The 12519-nt window shown below is 36.8% G+C and overlaps 1 protein-coding gene and 1 pseudogene across 1 annotated transcript; one reads left to right on the top strand and one right to left on the bottom strand.

Annotated features, from left to right (window-relative positions):
- Positions 1 to 1796: 1796 nt before the first annotated feature.
- Positions 1797 to 6132, top strand: LOC117919795 (annotated as a pseudogene).
- Positions 6133 to 8484: 2352 nt separating this feature from the next.
- On the bottom strand, positions 8485 to 12042 carry LOC117920617 (receptor-like protein kinase FERONIA). Its single transcript, XM_034838222.1, has 2 exons — positions 12039 to 12042; positions 8485 to 11479 (listed from the first exon to the last, which is right to left on the bottom strand). Exons 1-2 carry the CDS (start codon positions 12040 to 12042, stop codon positions 8781 to 8783), a joined length of 2703 nt encoding a protein of 900 aa, XP_034694113.1. The 3' UTR covers positions 8485 to 8780.
- Positions 12043 to 12519: the final 477 nt, after the last annotated feature.

Genomic DNA, 12519 nt, shown 5'->3' with positions numbered 1-12519 from the left:
TTTTAACATTTGAAATTTTTATTTTTTAAATATTAAAAATATTATAATTATTTCCTAAAATTACTATCAAACGGGCACCCTTAAAAATTCTAAGATCACCTCGTAATTATATTTATAAAGTGAGTTCTTTTATTTTTCTGTGTCTTCGGGAAATTAAGGATAAATAACCATAAATTTTAGTTATACGTTAAAACCATTGTCCCAATGGTGAGTTGCCTCCAATGCTTTTTATGTTTGATTTCGTGGGCATTTCCCTTCGCCACTTTACTTTTGAATATGGTAACACCTTACCATCAAGTGGGATCGATTGTCTCCAAAAGTGGGGTGTGCAAATCGATACAATACAGACATTATATAATACTATATTTGAGTGTAGTACGCTATTTATATTAAGTTATAATATAGTTTAATCAGGTGAATTATGAAAAACTCAAATTATAAATGGAGAGTTATAAAATTTAACTCATATGAATACGGTGTTACAATTTTTGTAACCCCATCATTATGAAATTTATTTGGTAAATTATATTTATGAGTAATGGAAGAAAATGAAAAAGTATAACTTATGTAATTATAGAGATGCATTCAAATTCATAGCCCACTATTACCCATTAATTTGTATATAATAGGTTTTTTTTTATAAGTTAAGATCCCAAAACACACTCTCATTCTTATGTCTTTTTGTTGTTTTAATTTTAACAACATATACCACACAAGTGACCCGTCCACTATATGAGAGTAGTGAGTTGAAAACCTTGACAATCAAATTCACAAGGTAACACAATCTCACTTCAAAAATATTATTGGTATCATAAATCAAAATAAGAATATGATCATTATTTTAGTACTTATATTTATTTTGTTTTATACATTCAAAATTATTTTTTAAAATAATTATTTTCTCATAAAGCTTATAAAAGTTTGGTTAACAAAAAATATAATTTTTGTAAAGGATTTTATCCATTAAAAGTCCAATTTTCTTTTTTCTCTTATTTTTTAAAGGATTTTATCCATTGAAAGTCCAGTCCATTTTTTCTTTTAATATTTCTTTCTTCACGTGTAAATAATAAGGTTAATTTTATTCATATATTTTTAAAGGTTTTGACTAAATATAAAGGAATAAATTTTTTGAAATTTAAAAATATTTTTTTATCCATTAGAAAAATAAAACATTAAAAAAAACAAATCCAAATTTGACCAGCAAAGAAAAGAAAAGTAGAAAAGTAGAGGCCATGTCATATTTGAATTATTATAATTAACTTTAACACAATGGAGACTTTCACTATGGCTTGGATTGCCAACTATTTTCTCTTAAATTACCATATTTATATTATTTTAGTTCGCATTGAGCCAACCAGAAAACAACCTTGTACTCGCAATAATCATTTTACAGACAACTAAAGAAATAAATTGTACCGAAACGTGGCAACTATAATTTCTATTTAAAAAAAGAAAATTAATTAAATTATAATATAATTATTAAAATAAAAGGAAAATAAAACGAAATTCGCTTCTCTTGAATGGGTGTCCAGGTCGGACTTCCAGAAAAATGTACTCGAGGGCTGTTTCTTCCACCTTTACCACTCTCGTTCCCCAAAATAGCCCTACGCTTTTTCCTTTAAATGGACGAAACGCCGAGGGAATTTGGGGAGTATAGCAGGGGTATTTTAATAATCCGACACGTGAGAGAACAGGAAAACACTATCGCTGAGAGGAAGAATCAAGATTGAATCAGGATTTTGGGTGGTTCATACTTCGTATTAGTCTTCTTTTGCCTCCTTTAATTATTATTTTATTATTATATATCAATTCCCACATAGGAAATCGGCCACTTTGTCTTCGTCTTCGATCTCCTCAAAGCGGCAACGTTCCGTTTCTAGGGTTTCTCCTTCCGGCGATCGTTCTGGTCTTGGGTCTTGTGGTGGTGCATTCACCTTCGGATTGATCAAATCCGTCCCCACCAAAGGTAATTTTGCTCCTCTTTTTCTACTTTTATGGCTCTGCTGTTCTTTTGGTTTTAGTTTTGTTGCTTAATTTCTGAAATTTGTTTTGAATTTCTGCGGAGAATTTCTCTAATTTAGAGTAGTTTGTTCGGGTATGACTTCTGAGCTGATGTTGTGGGGAATTTGGTGTTCTCTAGTAAGAAAATGTGGGGAAAGAGAAGAAATTGGAATTTTGGGTTTTAGATTTTTTTAGTTGTTTGGGTTGGGAGAAAACAAACCCTCAGTTTAATTGAGTTTCGTACAGCTATTTGGCTTTATTGAGGTGAACAATGGCAACCGGATGGAACAATTGTATAATTTTGTTTATTGAAGCTCTGGAAGTAAATTAATGGTTATGAATCAATGAGTACGTGCTTCCTGTTTAGGATTCTGTTAAGGTGAACAATCGAAACCAAATGGAAGATTGGTATAACCATTTTTATGAAGTCTTGGGAGTACATTAAAGGTTATGAATTTCCTATCAAAAGAAAAAAATTAAAGGTTATGAATCAATTTGTATATGCTTCCTTTCTAGGATTCTGTTTGAGGTAATAATACCAAATGCCCATTTGGGGGAAATTGATGGAAAGACCCATATGGGACTATAATTCAATTAGACAATAGACATCATGGAATCTGTTGTTTATTTTCTTGTGTTCCTTAAAGTGCAATTTATGGTGTTTTCTTTTTCTTTTTCTTTTTTTTTTTGTTGATTTTACTCTCAAGGGTACTTGTTCTAAGTATTGATATTACGGTCACTTTCAATTACATGTTGGCTGTAGCGATGCTGTTTTATTTCTCATTTGTTTTCATCTGGGGGAATATGTATTTTTACCTGCATGTGCATTGATCACATTTACTAGTTTGTATTATCAAACAAAGTTAAAGTAATTGATTTACTGTTTAAATTTGCCAATTGAGGTTTTGAATGAATAATTGGTTGTATGGAAAGTTTTATTGGTTCTCCAAACCAGAATTTATTGGATCTTTCTTCTGTTGGGATGAATACTTGGCATGCATTATGTAAATTATCTGGTTAATGGGATGGGTTTTGAAATTTCAGGGTACATCTGTATTCATATTGCTGTTCAAAGACTAAACGTCAAATGGGACAGTGCTTTATGAAGGCAAGTGTTTTCAGATAGACATATATTTTTTATTTTTTTTTTCATTTTATTTTCTTGAAGAATAGTTCTGCCATGGTTGTGTTGTCTTTTTCCATTTCCCAATTCTAAATTTTCCTTTTATGTCATAAATGATCAAAATGAGGACTAAGTGCCTGAAACTAAATTTCTCTGGACTCTCTGTATTTCCACATATCATATATGTATGTGTTCAAGTTGAAGGTGCTATGAAGAATCAAGACAAGGTAAACCAAAAGCAACATTGGTCAAGTCTGTGAAAGAAATTATGGTGCCTCATCTTTTGACTATTGTGTGGACTTTTTTTTTTTTTTTCTTTTTTGATAGGTAAATAAAGCAAATATATTAAAAGCACTTGGAACAGGCCCTAAGAGTACACGTGGGGTATACAAGAAGTAGTTGAATACAAGCGAAAAAGAAGAGAAACAACAAACCACCTCCCTAATTAAAAGCTTCACCCTACAACCTAACTAAACAAAAAGCCCCAGGCATAGCTAACCCTTGGGAAAACTGCCATAGCCCCTCTTCATTGCCCTCCCTGAATGCACCACCTTCGAACCCTCCGGAATTATAATCCCAGAACATGGTCACTTACACACCATCTCCCACCCACTATTGTGTGGGCATATTTAGAGGGAAACAGTGAAAAATTTATTTAACTAATTCCAAGTAGATTGAATACGTTACTCAATTAGATCTGTGCTACTGTGTGTTTATACTGAGTATATACTTATAGCAAGCATAAACTTAGATTAGGGAATTTATTTATTGACAGAGATTGGGTGCCAGGAGGTGGAGAACTCTGTCAAAGAAAGCTCCACTTCCAGTTTTAGGATGAATAGCAATATTGCAATGAAGACCTCTAGGATGTAGCTCCAAGGTAGTGCCTTCTGGCAACAAACCAGAAGTCCCAAGTTTGAGTCTTGGCTCTCTATCAGGTGGATTCCCTCTTATAAAAGGGAAAAATGGAAAGGCAGAAAAGAAAATTTGCAAAAGGTTTCCCCTTGATCCTTACCATGTATCTTCCTAAACTGGATCGCTGCAGGGGTTTCAATTTGTTTTTTTTTTTACTCGTAAAACTTGAAACATGTTGTGCCTGTACTTTACATAACACGGCTAGAAATGTGTGCATTGTGAATCACTGGCTACTAAAATAATTTATTTATTTTTTCCAAAATAGAAGACAAACAGCCCATGATATAGATGTTGTCTTTTGCTCTATTACATTGACTCATATTGGAAGTTGATGAGAAAGAGAGAGATATGATTTTGAGGAAAATTTATGACAAATCCTTTGTATTCTTTCATATAATTTCTAAGAAACACCAGTATTTCCCTTTTTATGATGTTTTTCTTCCAAAATCAGTTGTATTCTTTCTTTCTTTCTTTATTTATTGATAGCAGGAATCCACCAACAGTGAGGCAGTTATTTTGATCATATGATATCTAAGAAAAATGAATGTTTCCTTTAAAAGAGTGTCCTTTTCTTTTTCTTCTCCTATTTTTCCCCATTCATTTCCATGTCATATGTTATGGAGATTCCCTTCAATTCATTCTCTTTCTGGGAAGGGACCCATTTTAGTGACTGGTTTTTTACTAGCTATAAACACCTATCCAGTTTTCCATGGAAGTCAAACCATGGCCTAAAACTATAATGATACATTTTATTTTGTAACCCTTTATATTTATCCACATAGCGGGAAAAGAGAATACTCTTGTCCACATCAATTAATCAGTTTTGTCAACTATGATATTGCCTTGACATGATGATTTCAAAACTCTTTGAGTGTACTATGGCGTCAGTTTTATATTCTTAACTTGCTAAGGCATTTGACGAGAAGGTATAACATGCATGGTGCAGCATCACAATGATGATGATGATTCCGATCACAATGCTGCATTTGCTAGTGGAAATGTACACCTTATCACTACCAAAGAAAATTGGGAGGAGAAGTTGGCAGAAGCAAGCAAAGATGGAAAGATTGTAAGTTCTTCAATCCTGTTTTGTTCTGGTGGAAGAAGTGGCCATGTCATATGGTATCACTCCCATTCTCTCTTCACGCATGCACTTGCATGCACACATATGCACAAATGGGAATCAGGCAGTCCAGCTATTAGCCTATAACATACTTGTTTGCTTGAGGAATTGATGATTCTTCATTGCAATTTTGATTTATTTGGTGAGTTCAGTTGTACAATCTTTTTCCAATTTTCACTAATTGGAGCTGCATATTCGACAGGTGATTGCAAATTTTAGTGCAACATGGTGTGGTCCTTGTAAAATGATTGCACCATTCTACTGCGAACTATCTGAGGCACACCCTTCTCTGATGTTCTAACTGTTGATGTTGATGAACTAAGTGTAAGTAATAAATCATATTGGAGCTTTGAATTGAAGAACAAAAGGTTTCATCTCAGACACATTAAGCTAGCTCTTTGGCAAAAACCTTGGCTCTGACCATTTGCCTGAGTTCAATAAAATTTAGCTACATGGCTTTCTGCTGAGTCTCATTATCTTGGGCAATGCCCAATGGATGTTAATGGTTTGATCCGGCCTGCAACTCATAGGTTCCAGCAGCATAATCAACATAACCCGGAAAAGATAAAAAAAAAAAATGAAAAATATCAACCAAATATCTAGAAAAAATATTGAAATGATTTATGGTATAATGCAGGAATTCAGTTCTTCATGGGATATCAAAGCCACTCCAACCTTTTTCTTCCTCAGAGATGGGCAACAGGTAGACAAGCTTGTGGGGGCGAACAAACCTGAGCTACAGAAGAAGATAACTGCTATTTTAGATTCCATGACCCAGTGTAATAAATGACTGCTACGATGATCCATGTTGGTTGAGAGGGCACTGAAAAGTCTTTCGTTGTGAGTATTCCAGTTGCTGTATTTAGAGCTTTTGAGTGTATATTTTGCGTTGGCATGTAAAAATTTGACTGAGGACATGAGTGTTCTGTTTTGAAAATCTTGAGATCTAAAGCCTGGGAAATGACAGCAACTCTCTTGTTTGAAAAAAAAAAAAAAATTGTAGATTCAGAAATGTTAGGCATTCTTTCTATCATGCTGGTCTCAATATGTAGCTCTCCCAATTCTTCCTGCTTCTGAACGTATGTTTAGGCTGATTATGGACGTACAACAGAAGCCAAGGTAGCCTACTTGGCTTATTATCACCAAATAAACGATGGAAAATTCTAGGGTGATACCTATATAACATGGAACGTGGAATCTGAATCATTGAAAATGCATGATAAAATTTAAGTTGTATTAAGGTATAAATAATGAGACTTAGGTGGTGTTTGTTTTTTTGGCTTTTTACTGAAAGCAATTTAGTTTTAGAATTTAGGTTGTTGTTTTTCTATTTTTCATGACTTATTATAAACTTTTTATTAAATAGAAAAAGTCAAATATGTAGCTTTTTCTAAATAGAAAAATAGTATATTGGTTTTTTACTTTTTAATACTTAATAGAAATAAAATATTACAAAAACAAATAACCTAATATTTAATACTATTAAGCATTAAGTTTTATTTAGAATTAAGTAAAAAACAAACAGGATGTGCAAAGCAATGTGATTGAATCTTTTATATATATATATATAATATATATATAGACAACTCAACCAATTTTTACCCAACCTAGTAGGCAGGTTCAGTAGTGCACGATGTGTGTCGGCATCAATTATTTTCCCCCTGATTGTTGGCCATTTACTCCATCAAATAAGAGCATGACCTGTTCTCCATTTTCTCTTTATCTTTGGTACTCGAGATTACACTTGAGTTGAATTATCATCCACCGTTACATCCGCAAAAGTAAATAAACCATGAGAGCCCTTGTGCATGGCTCATGGCTAGGTTTCATAGTATAGGGATGGATGGTAATGAGGCAAATGCCCCTGGAGTGGTTAAGACCATCTTCTAATTGTTGATGAGTCGTCCACAGCACTGGCTCACATGAGTTAGCCCAAAGTTCTATCAAAGAGTATATATAAGAAAGGAGTAGAAACACCATAGGAGATAGGATAGGATGGCAGGGTTGGTGCACCAGAATGGAAAAGGAAATATCACATGGTCCCCCCCACCACCACTTGATGGACTGGCCCATCCTAGTTAACCAACATGTGCTGCTGTCTGCACTTTTTTCCATATCTTTCTATGTTTATTTTTTTTCCTTTTATTTTTTCCGTATCTTTCTATGTTTATTTTTTTCCTTTTATTTATGTTTTCGTGGGCCTTTTGCCCGACTAGAGTTGAAGGGACAAAGCACAGATCGGTGGGAGGCCATGTTGCCTATTCCCTTTTGGCTCTGTTTAAATGGTCCTTGTGCAACCCTCCATTGTGAATCCGTGTGGACCCTTGCTTTCCTCTTAGCTGGTGCCACAATTAATATCATTCATGGGCTGGAAAGGAAGATCATGTACCGTATGAATTTAGGCAACGGAAGCATTATTCCACGAAATAGACCTGGCCAAAGTCTATTTATTCCAGATCATGGTTCCCCATGTATTCCCAAAAGATTCCGCGGAACAGCTTTCATATCCATGGTCAAATGATGGAAGGAGCTTCACCAATTTCTCATTCCTCATCTTTCACAGAAGATCATAGAAGAGCCCTACCACCAAGATAAAGCACAACAGTTGTCCAATCTCTATCATTTTTTTGGGGCACAAAGTTAGTAGCCAAGGGAGTTGCAAGAACTTGTCATTACTTGATATGGCCTTTAGATCTCATGAAATTTTCGCTCTCTACTGAGAACCAGCACAACATATGCTTGCCAATTTTAAAATCTATTATTGGTCACTTTCGACGTTATTGAGTGAGACCCGGACCAACCAGCAACCCATTTGAGGATCGCACGTCAATGACTTAACTGGGACATACATACAATGACAAGAATAATACATGTTAGGTGAAAAATTGAAACTTCTTAATCTATGTTGTCATCTTGTACATATTCCCTATCTGTATCTCTCTGGGGTCAATCATTAAAGAGCCTAAGGAGCTGCATAAATGAAGTAGCAAACAGCTCCATTCACTTAGAATGCATTTGACAATAATTCTGAAAAGTGTTTTTGATCTTCTAACATTTGAAATTTTTTATTTTTTAAGTATTAGAAATACTAAAAACACTTCTGAAAATCACTATCAAACGCACTTTTAAGTCTTTCCTATGTGTTGCCCATTTTCTAGGATATGCAAATAATTTGAACAATCAAGTTAGACACCACCCACAAGTGTCGCAGACCAAATTTCATAGTAATGCATACAGTAGTATTATTGTTTTTGGTTATTGAAAGCATATAAGGATATTGACCACTGTTTCATCCAATCCATCTGTGATAGATAAACAAGGGTTGTATGAACTGTAGCATGAAGCATTAAGGAAAGCCAAATCAATACTTCTCATCTGGGAGCAAATACAAGTACAAACACATTATTTTACACTGTTTCTTGAGATTGTAGATACAAATTACAACTTACTTTGATCGAAAACATAACACAACTCAAAAAAAGGGGAAGAAAGAAAATAGTGGTAAATAAATGAATAATGTAAAGAACATTTAAATTTGATTACCTGATTAGTAATAGCGAAAAGCTTATCTGATTGCTGGGTTCTGGAAGGCTGTGGCAAAAACAATTACTTCAGATCTCAACGTCCTTTTGGGTTCATGATCTGTGAGAACACTGCACTTGGTGTCAACCCATCGGAATCCTCGCTAGCAAGGCTCCGCCCGCCTATGCTCATGGTCATCCCACTACTCCTTGAATCAGTAACATTGCCGTCAAATCCAGGGGATGAATTTGGATCCTTCTTTCCTCCACAGGCTATGTCAAATGAACCATCTTCAATCTCCATTCCACCCATGGCTGTGCCAGCCTCCTCTGCACTCTCTTGCAGCTGAAGAGCAAACTCAAGGTTCCACAGCACATCACCCATTGATGGCCTGTCAATACCCTGATCTGACACACACTTCACTGCAGTTTCAGCAATCTTCTTAAAACATTCTGGTGCAATTTTCCCCTTCAGATATGGGTCGATAATCTGATCCAGAATGCCCTTCTTTTGGCAATGCAACGCCCACTCTGCCAAGCTCACTTGCTCCTTTGGAAGTGTTGGATTCAAAGCTGGCCGAGCACACAGGATCTCGAAAAGGACAACCCCAAATGAATATACATCAGATTTTTCTGTCAGTTGTTGCCGCCTGAAATACTCTGGGTCCAAGTACCCAAAACTGCCCTTCACAACAGTGCTAACATGTGTGTGATCCAATGCAGGGCCAGTCTTAGACAACCCAAAATCAGAAACCTTCGCAACCCACTTCTCATCCAAGAGAATGTTAGTTGTCTTCACATCTCGATGGATAATAGTGTGTTTTGCACCAGTATGCAGATAATGTAAACCACGGGCAGCTCCAATGCCTATCTCAAGCCTTTGTTTCCATGGTAGAGGTGGCTTTTGTGTTTTGTATAGATGCTCCCTGAGGGTACCATGAGCCATGTAGTCATAAACAAGGATCATTTCACAGTTCTCTTCACAATACCCAATCAGTGAAACAAGGTGGCGGTGTCGAAGTTTTGAGAGCATTTCAATCTCATTTTGGAACTCATGCACACCTTGCTCGGAGAGAGGGTTCCCACGCTTGATTGCAACCATAGTTGCTCCGCCATCGATTTCTCCCTTGTAAACTTTGCCAAAACCTCCAACCCCAAGGAGTAGAGCCTCGTCAAAGTTCTTGGTTGCAGATTTGATCTCAGCAAATGAGAAGTGGCGGCAAAGATTTGAAGGAAGGGAGGATGCATAACTTCCAGTAGTGTTTGTTTTCGCAGAACCTGCAGAATGTGAATTTCCATACAAAGAAAGAGGAAGCCAACCAGATGGTCCATCACTTGCACTTGATTCCTTTCCTTGCCTACGGCGACGGGAAGCAACACAAACAAAGAGACCAACTAGAAGGGCTAAAATAAAGATCCCACCGCCAACACCCCCACCAATGATTGCTGTCTGGTTCTTTGAATTGCCAGATTTTGATGACGGTCTAACCCGTTCTGGATCAATAACTTTCTGTTTAGGAGGAGGAACTGGATTAGGACCAGCAAGATTATAATCTGAATTACTTAATTTCAATATCTCCACCCCATTTAAGAATGCATCATAATAATTGGAATCCGAAGTCGTGTTTGGATGAAGCGCAAGCCACAGGTCCTGCTGTCCACTTCCCACTGGAACAACAACCACGAAATCCTTGTATATGGGAATTCCATTTGAACCTGCCCAGGCAAACACATCTGCACCTCCAAATGCAGTTTGATTATTGAGGAAGATATCAAAAACCCTTTGATTAATCTTGGTGAAATTATCAAAAACCTCGCACATATGGAGCCTAACCAAGTAAGAGAACCCTGAGTCGACCGCAAAAACCCATGTGAGGTTGTAATTCAGGTTGATATAAGCATTTGGCCCCATTGATCTAGCAGTGGCATAAACATCAACTGGTGCAGCAAAATCAGGAACCTTTGAAGATATTTTATTTGTCATGTTTGGACTAGCAGTCTCAGTCACTCCCGACGCAGCCCCAAAGAGATACGCTGTATCAATAGACCATGACCTAAACATACCAGTATCCTGGGAAGGTGAAATGTCACTTCCACCCACATTCAACCGATAAGCGCATTCGAGGGCAGTATCATTGCCGATGGTGTACGGAATATCTGCCCCGACTATCATAGAACTTCCATCCTCGGTATTGTAAATGTCAGGCATTGACACAATCTCAATCCCATTCACAAACGCATAAAAATTCTTACCACTCGGAGACGGACTGAAGGTTATATTCAATGCTTCACTGTCCACATTGATAGAATACTCCTTCATAATAAATGCATAATTTAGAGCTTCAGTGGTTTGCGCAACACTGAAGTTCTTGAGCAAAGTATATGACCCGGCCGTAACAGAAAACAAAGCATCCGACGCACTTAAGTTGGAATAAGATGCGGGATAAAAGTACAATCGCACAAATTTCCGGCCCATGGCCAGAGGAAAACGATAACTGAACTCCGATTTAGAGATCCGAGCAGTCATGTAAGGGACTGTAGGGACTGAAGGGTCTTGAGTATCAGCCTCAGAGGTGAGCGAGTTCTCAGCGGCCACCATGAACTTGGACCCAATATCTGTGGTCCATACTAGACCATCGGTATCGGTAGTACTAGGAGACGCCCCACAGTTTAGCAGAATTTTATCGGTTGCCACATAATTGGCAGCTAAACTTGCCCAGACTTGGAAAGCCAAACAGAAAAAAACGAAGCAACAACGGTACTTAAACAATTCCTCATGAAAACAAAGCCCCCAACCTCAACAAATCTCCAAACACCTAAAATGCCGCAGACGTACACACCCCTAAGACCACACAAGCCCTGGACACATCCAAAATCAACTCAAACCACGACCCCCAACACAAGATCTGAGGTCTTTAAAACTCAAATCAAGCTCAAAACAGAAAAAGAACAGCTCAAAGACCTCAAATTTATCTCATAACACAGATGAAGCAAACAAACAAGCCTAAAAACACACCGTAGAAAAATTCAGATCTAGCAGAGAAAAAACACGGATAATACCTGGAAAACAGAGATGAAAGCCACTATATTTGAAGAAATGAGATGAATGTGAGGAAGGAATTGCAGAGAAAAAGGAGAGTATAGGTCGTGGAAGAGATCGGACAGAGTGCGAGAGGTTAGGGCTGAAAGAAATTGAAGAAGAGCTAGAAAAACCAAACCAAAAGCGACGAGAAACCGCCGAGAAAGGTGTGTATTTTCTCATACTCTGATTAGCTGTCTAAGTGTAAATTACTATTTCACCCCTCATCAGTCACCTCTGCTGTGAGAAAAAAGCTGCTGTGCCGCGACTCCTCACCCATGTACAATTATTTCCATTTCTGTAGCAGTGAGTCAATTCCGAGTGACGTGGCACAGTAGTTTTATTTTCTGAAATTTCAAAATGTTTTCAAAAAATACTTTATTTATTCAAAAAATGAAAATCCCCATAAAATCTTCAATATTCTGTCTACTATTGTCCAAAATTCTAAACTTGAATGCGGTAGTTACTACTTATTACTACTTACTGGTTAGGTATAAATTTATAACAGTGTGAATCCGATTGGTTGACCGAAAGCCTAAAATATGTGAGCCTTCCGTCACCACGTGATTGACGGTCAGTTGGATTCCAGCTACGGCTTTAAAAAAACGAAAAGGACCAATCTACCCTCCTCAAATATATTCCATTTATAGCTGCGTGACGCTGCCACGCGTAAAAGCTGAGGCTGGACGCGTTTTCTTTTGATTTTGTTTTATTAAAAATTTTATAAAATGGTGGTGGCCTTTATTAATTTCTTGAT

This window comes from Vitis riparia, chromosome 8 (genome assembly GCF_004353265.1).
Source record: "Vitis riparia cultivar Riparia Gloire de Montpellier isolate 1030 chromosome 8, EGFV_Vit.rip_1.0, whole genome shotgun sequence".
Classification (NCBI taxonomy): domain Eukaryota; kingdom Viridiplantae; phylum Streptophyta; class Magnoliopsida; order Vitales; family Vitaceae; genus Vitis; species Vitis riparia.
This window is presented reverse-complemented; position numbering and strand designations above follow the sequence as displayed.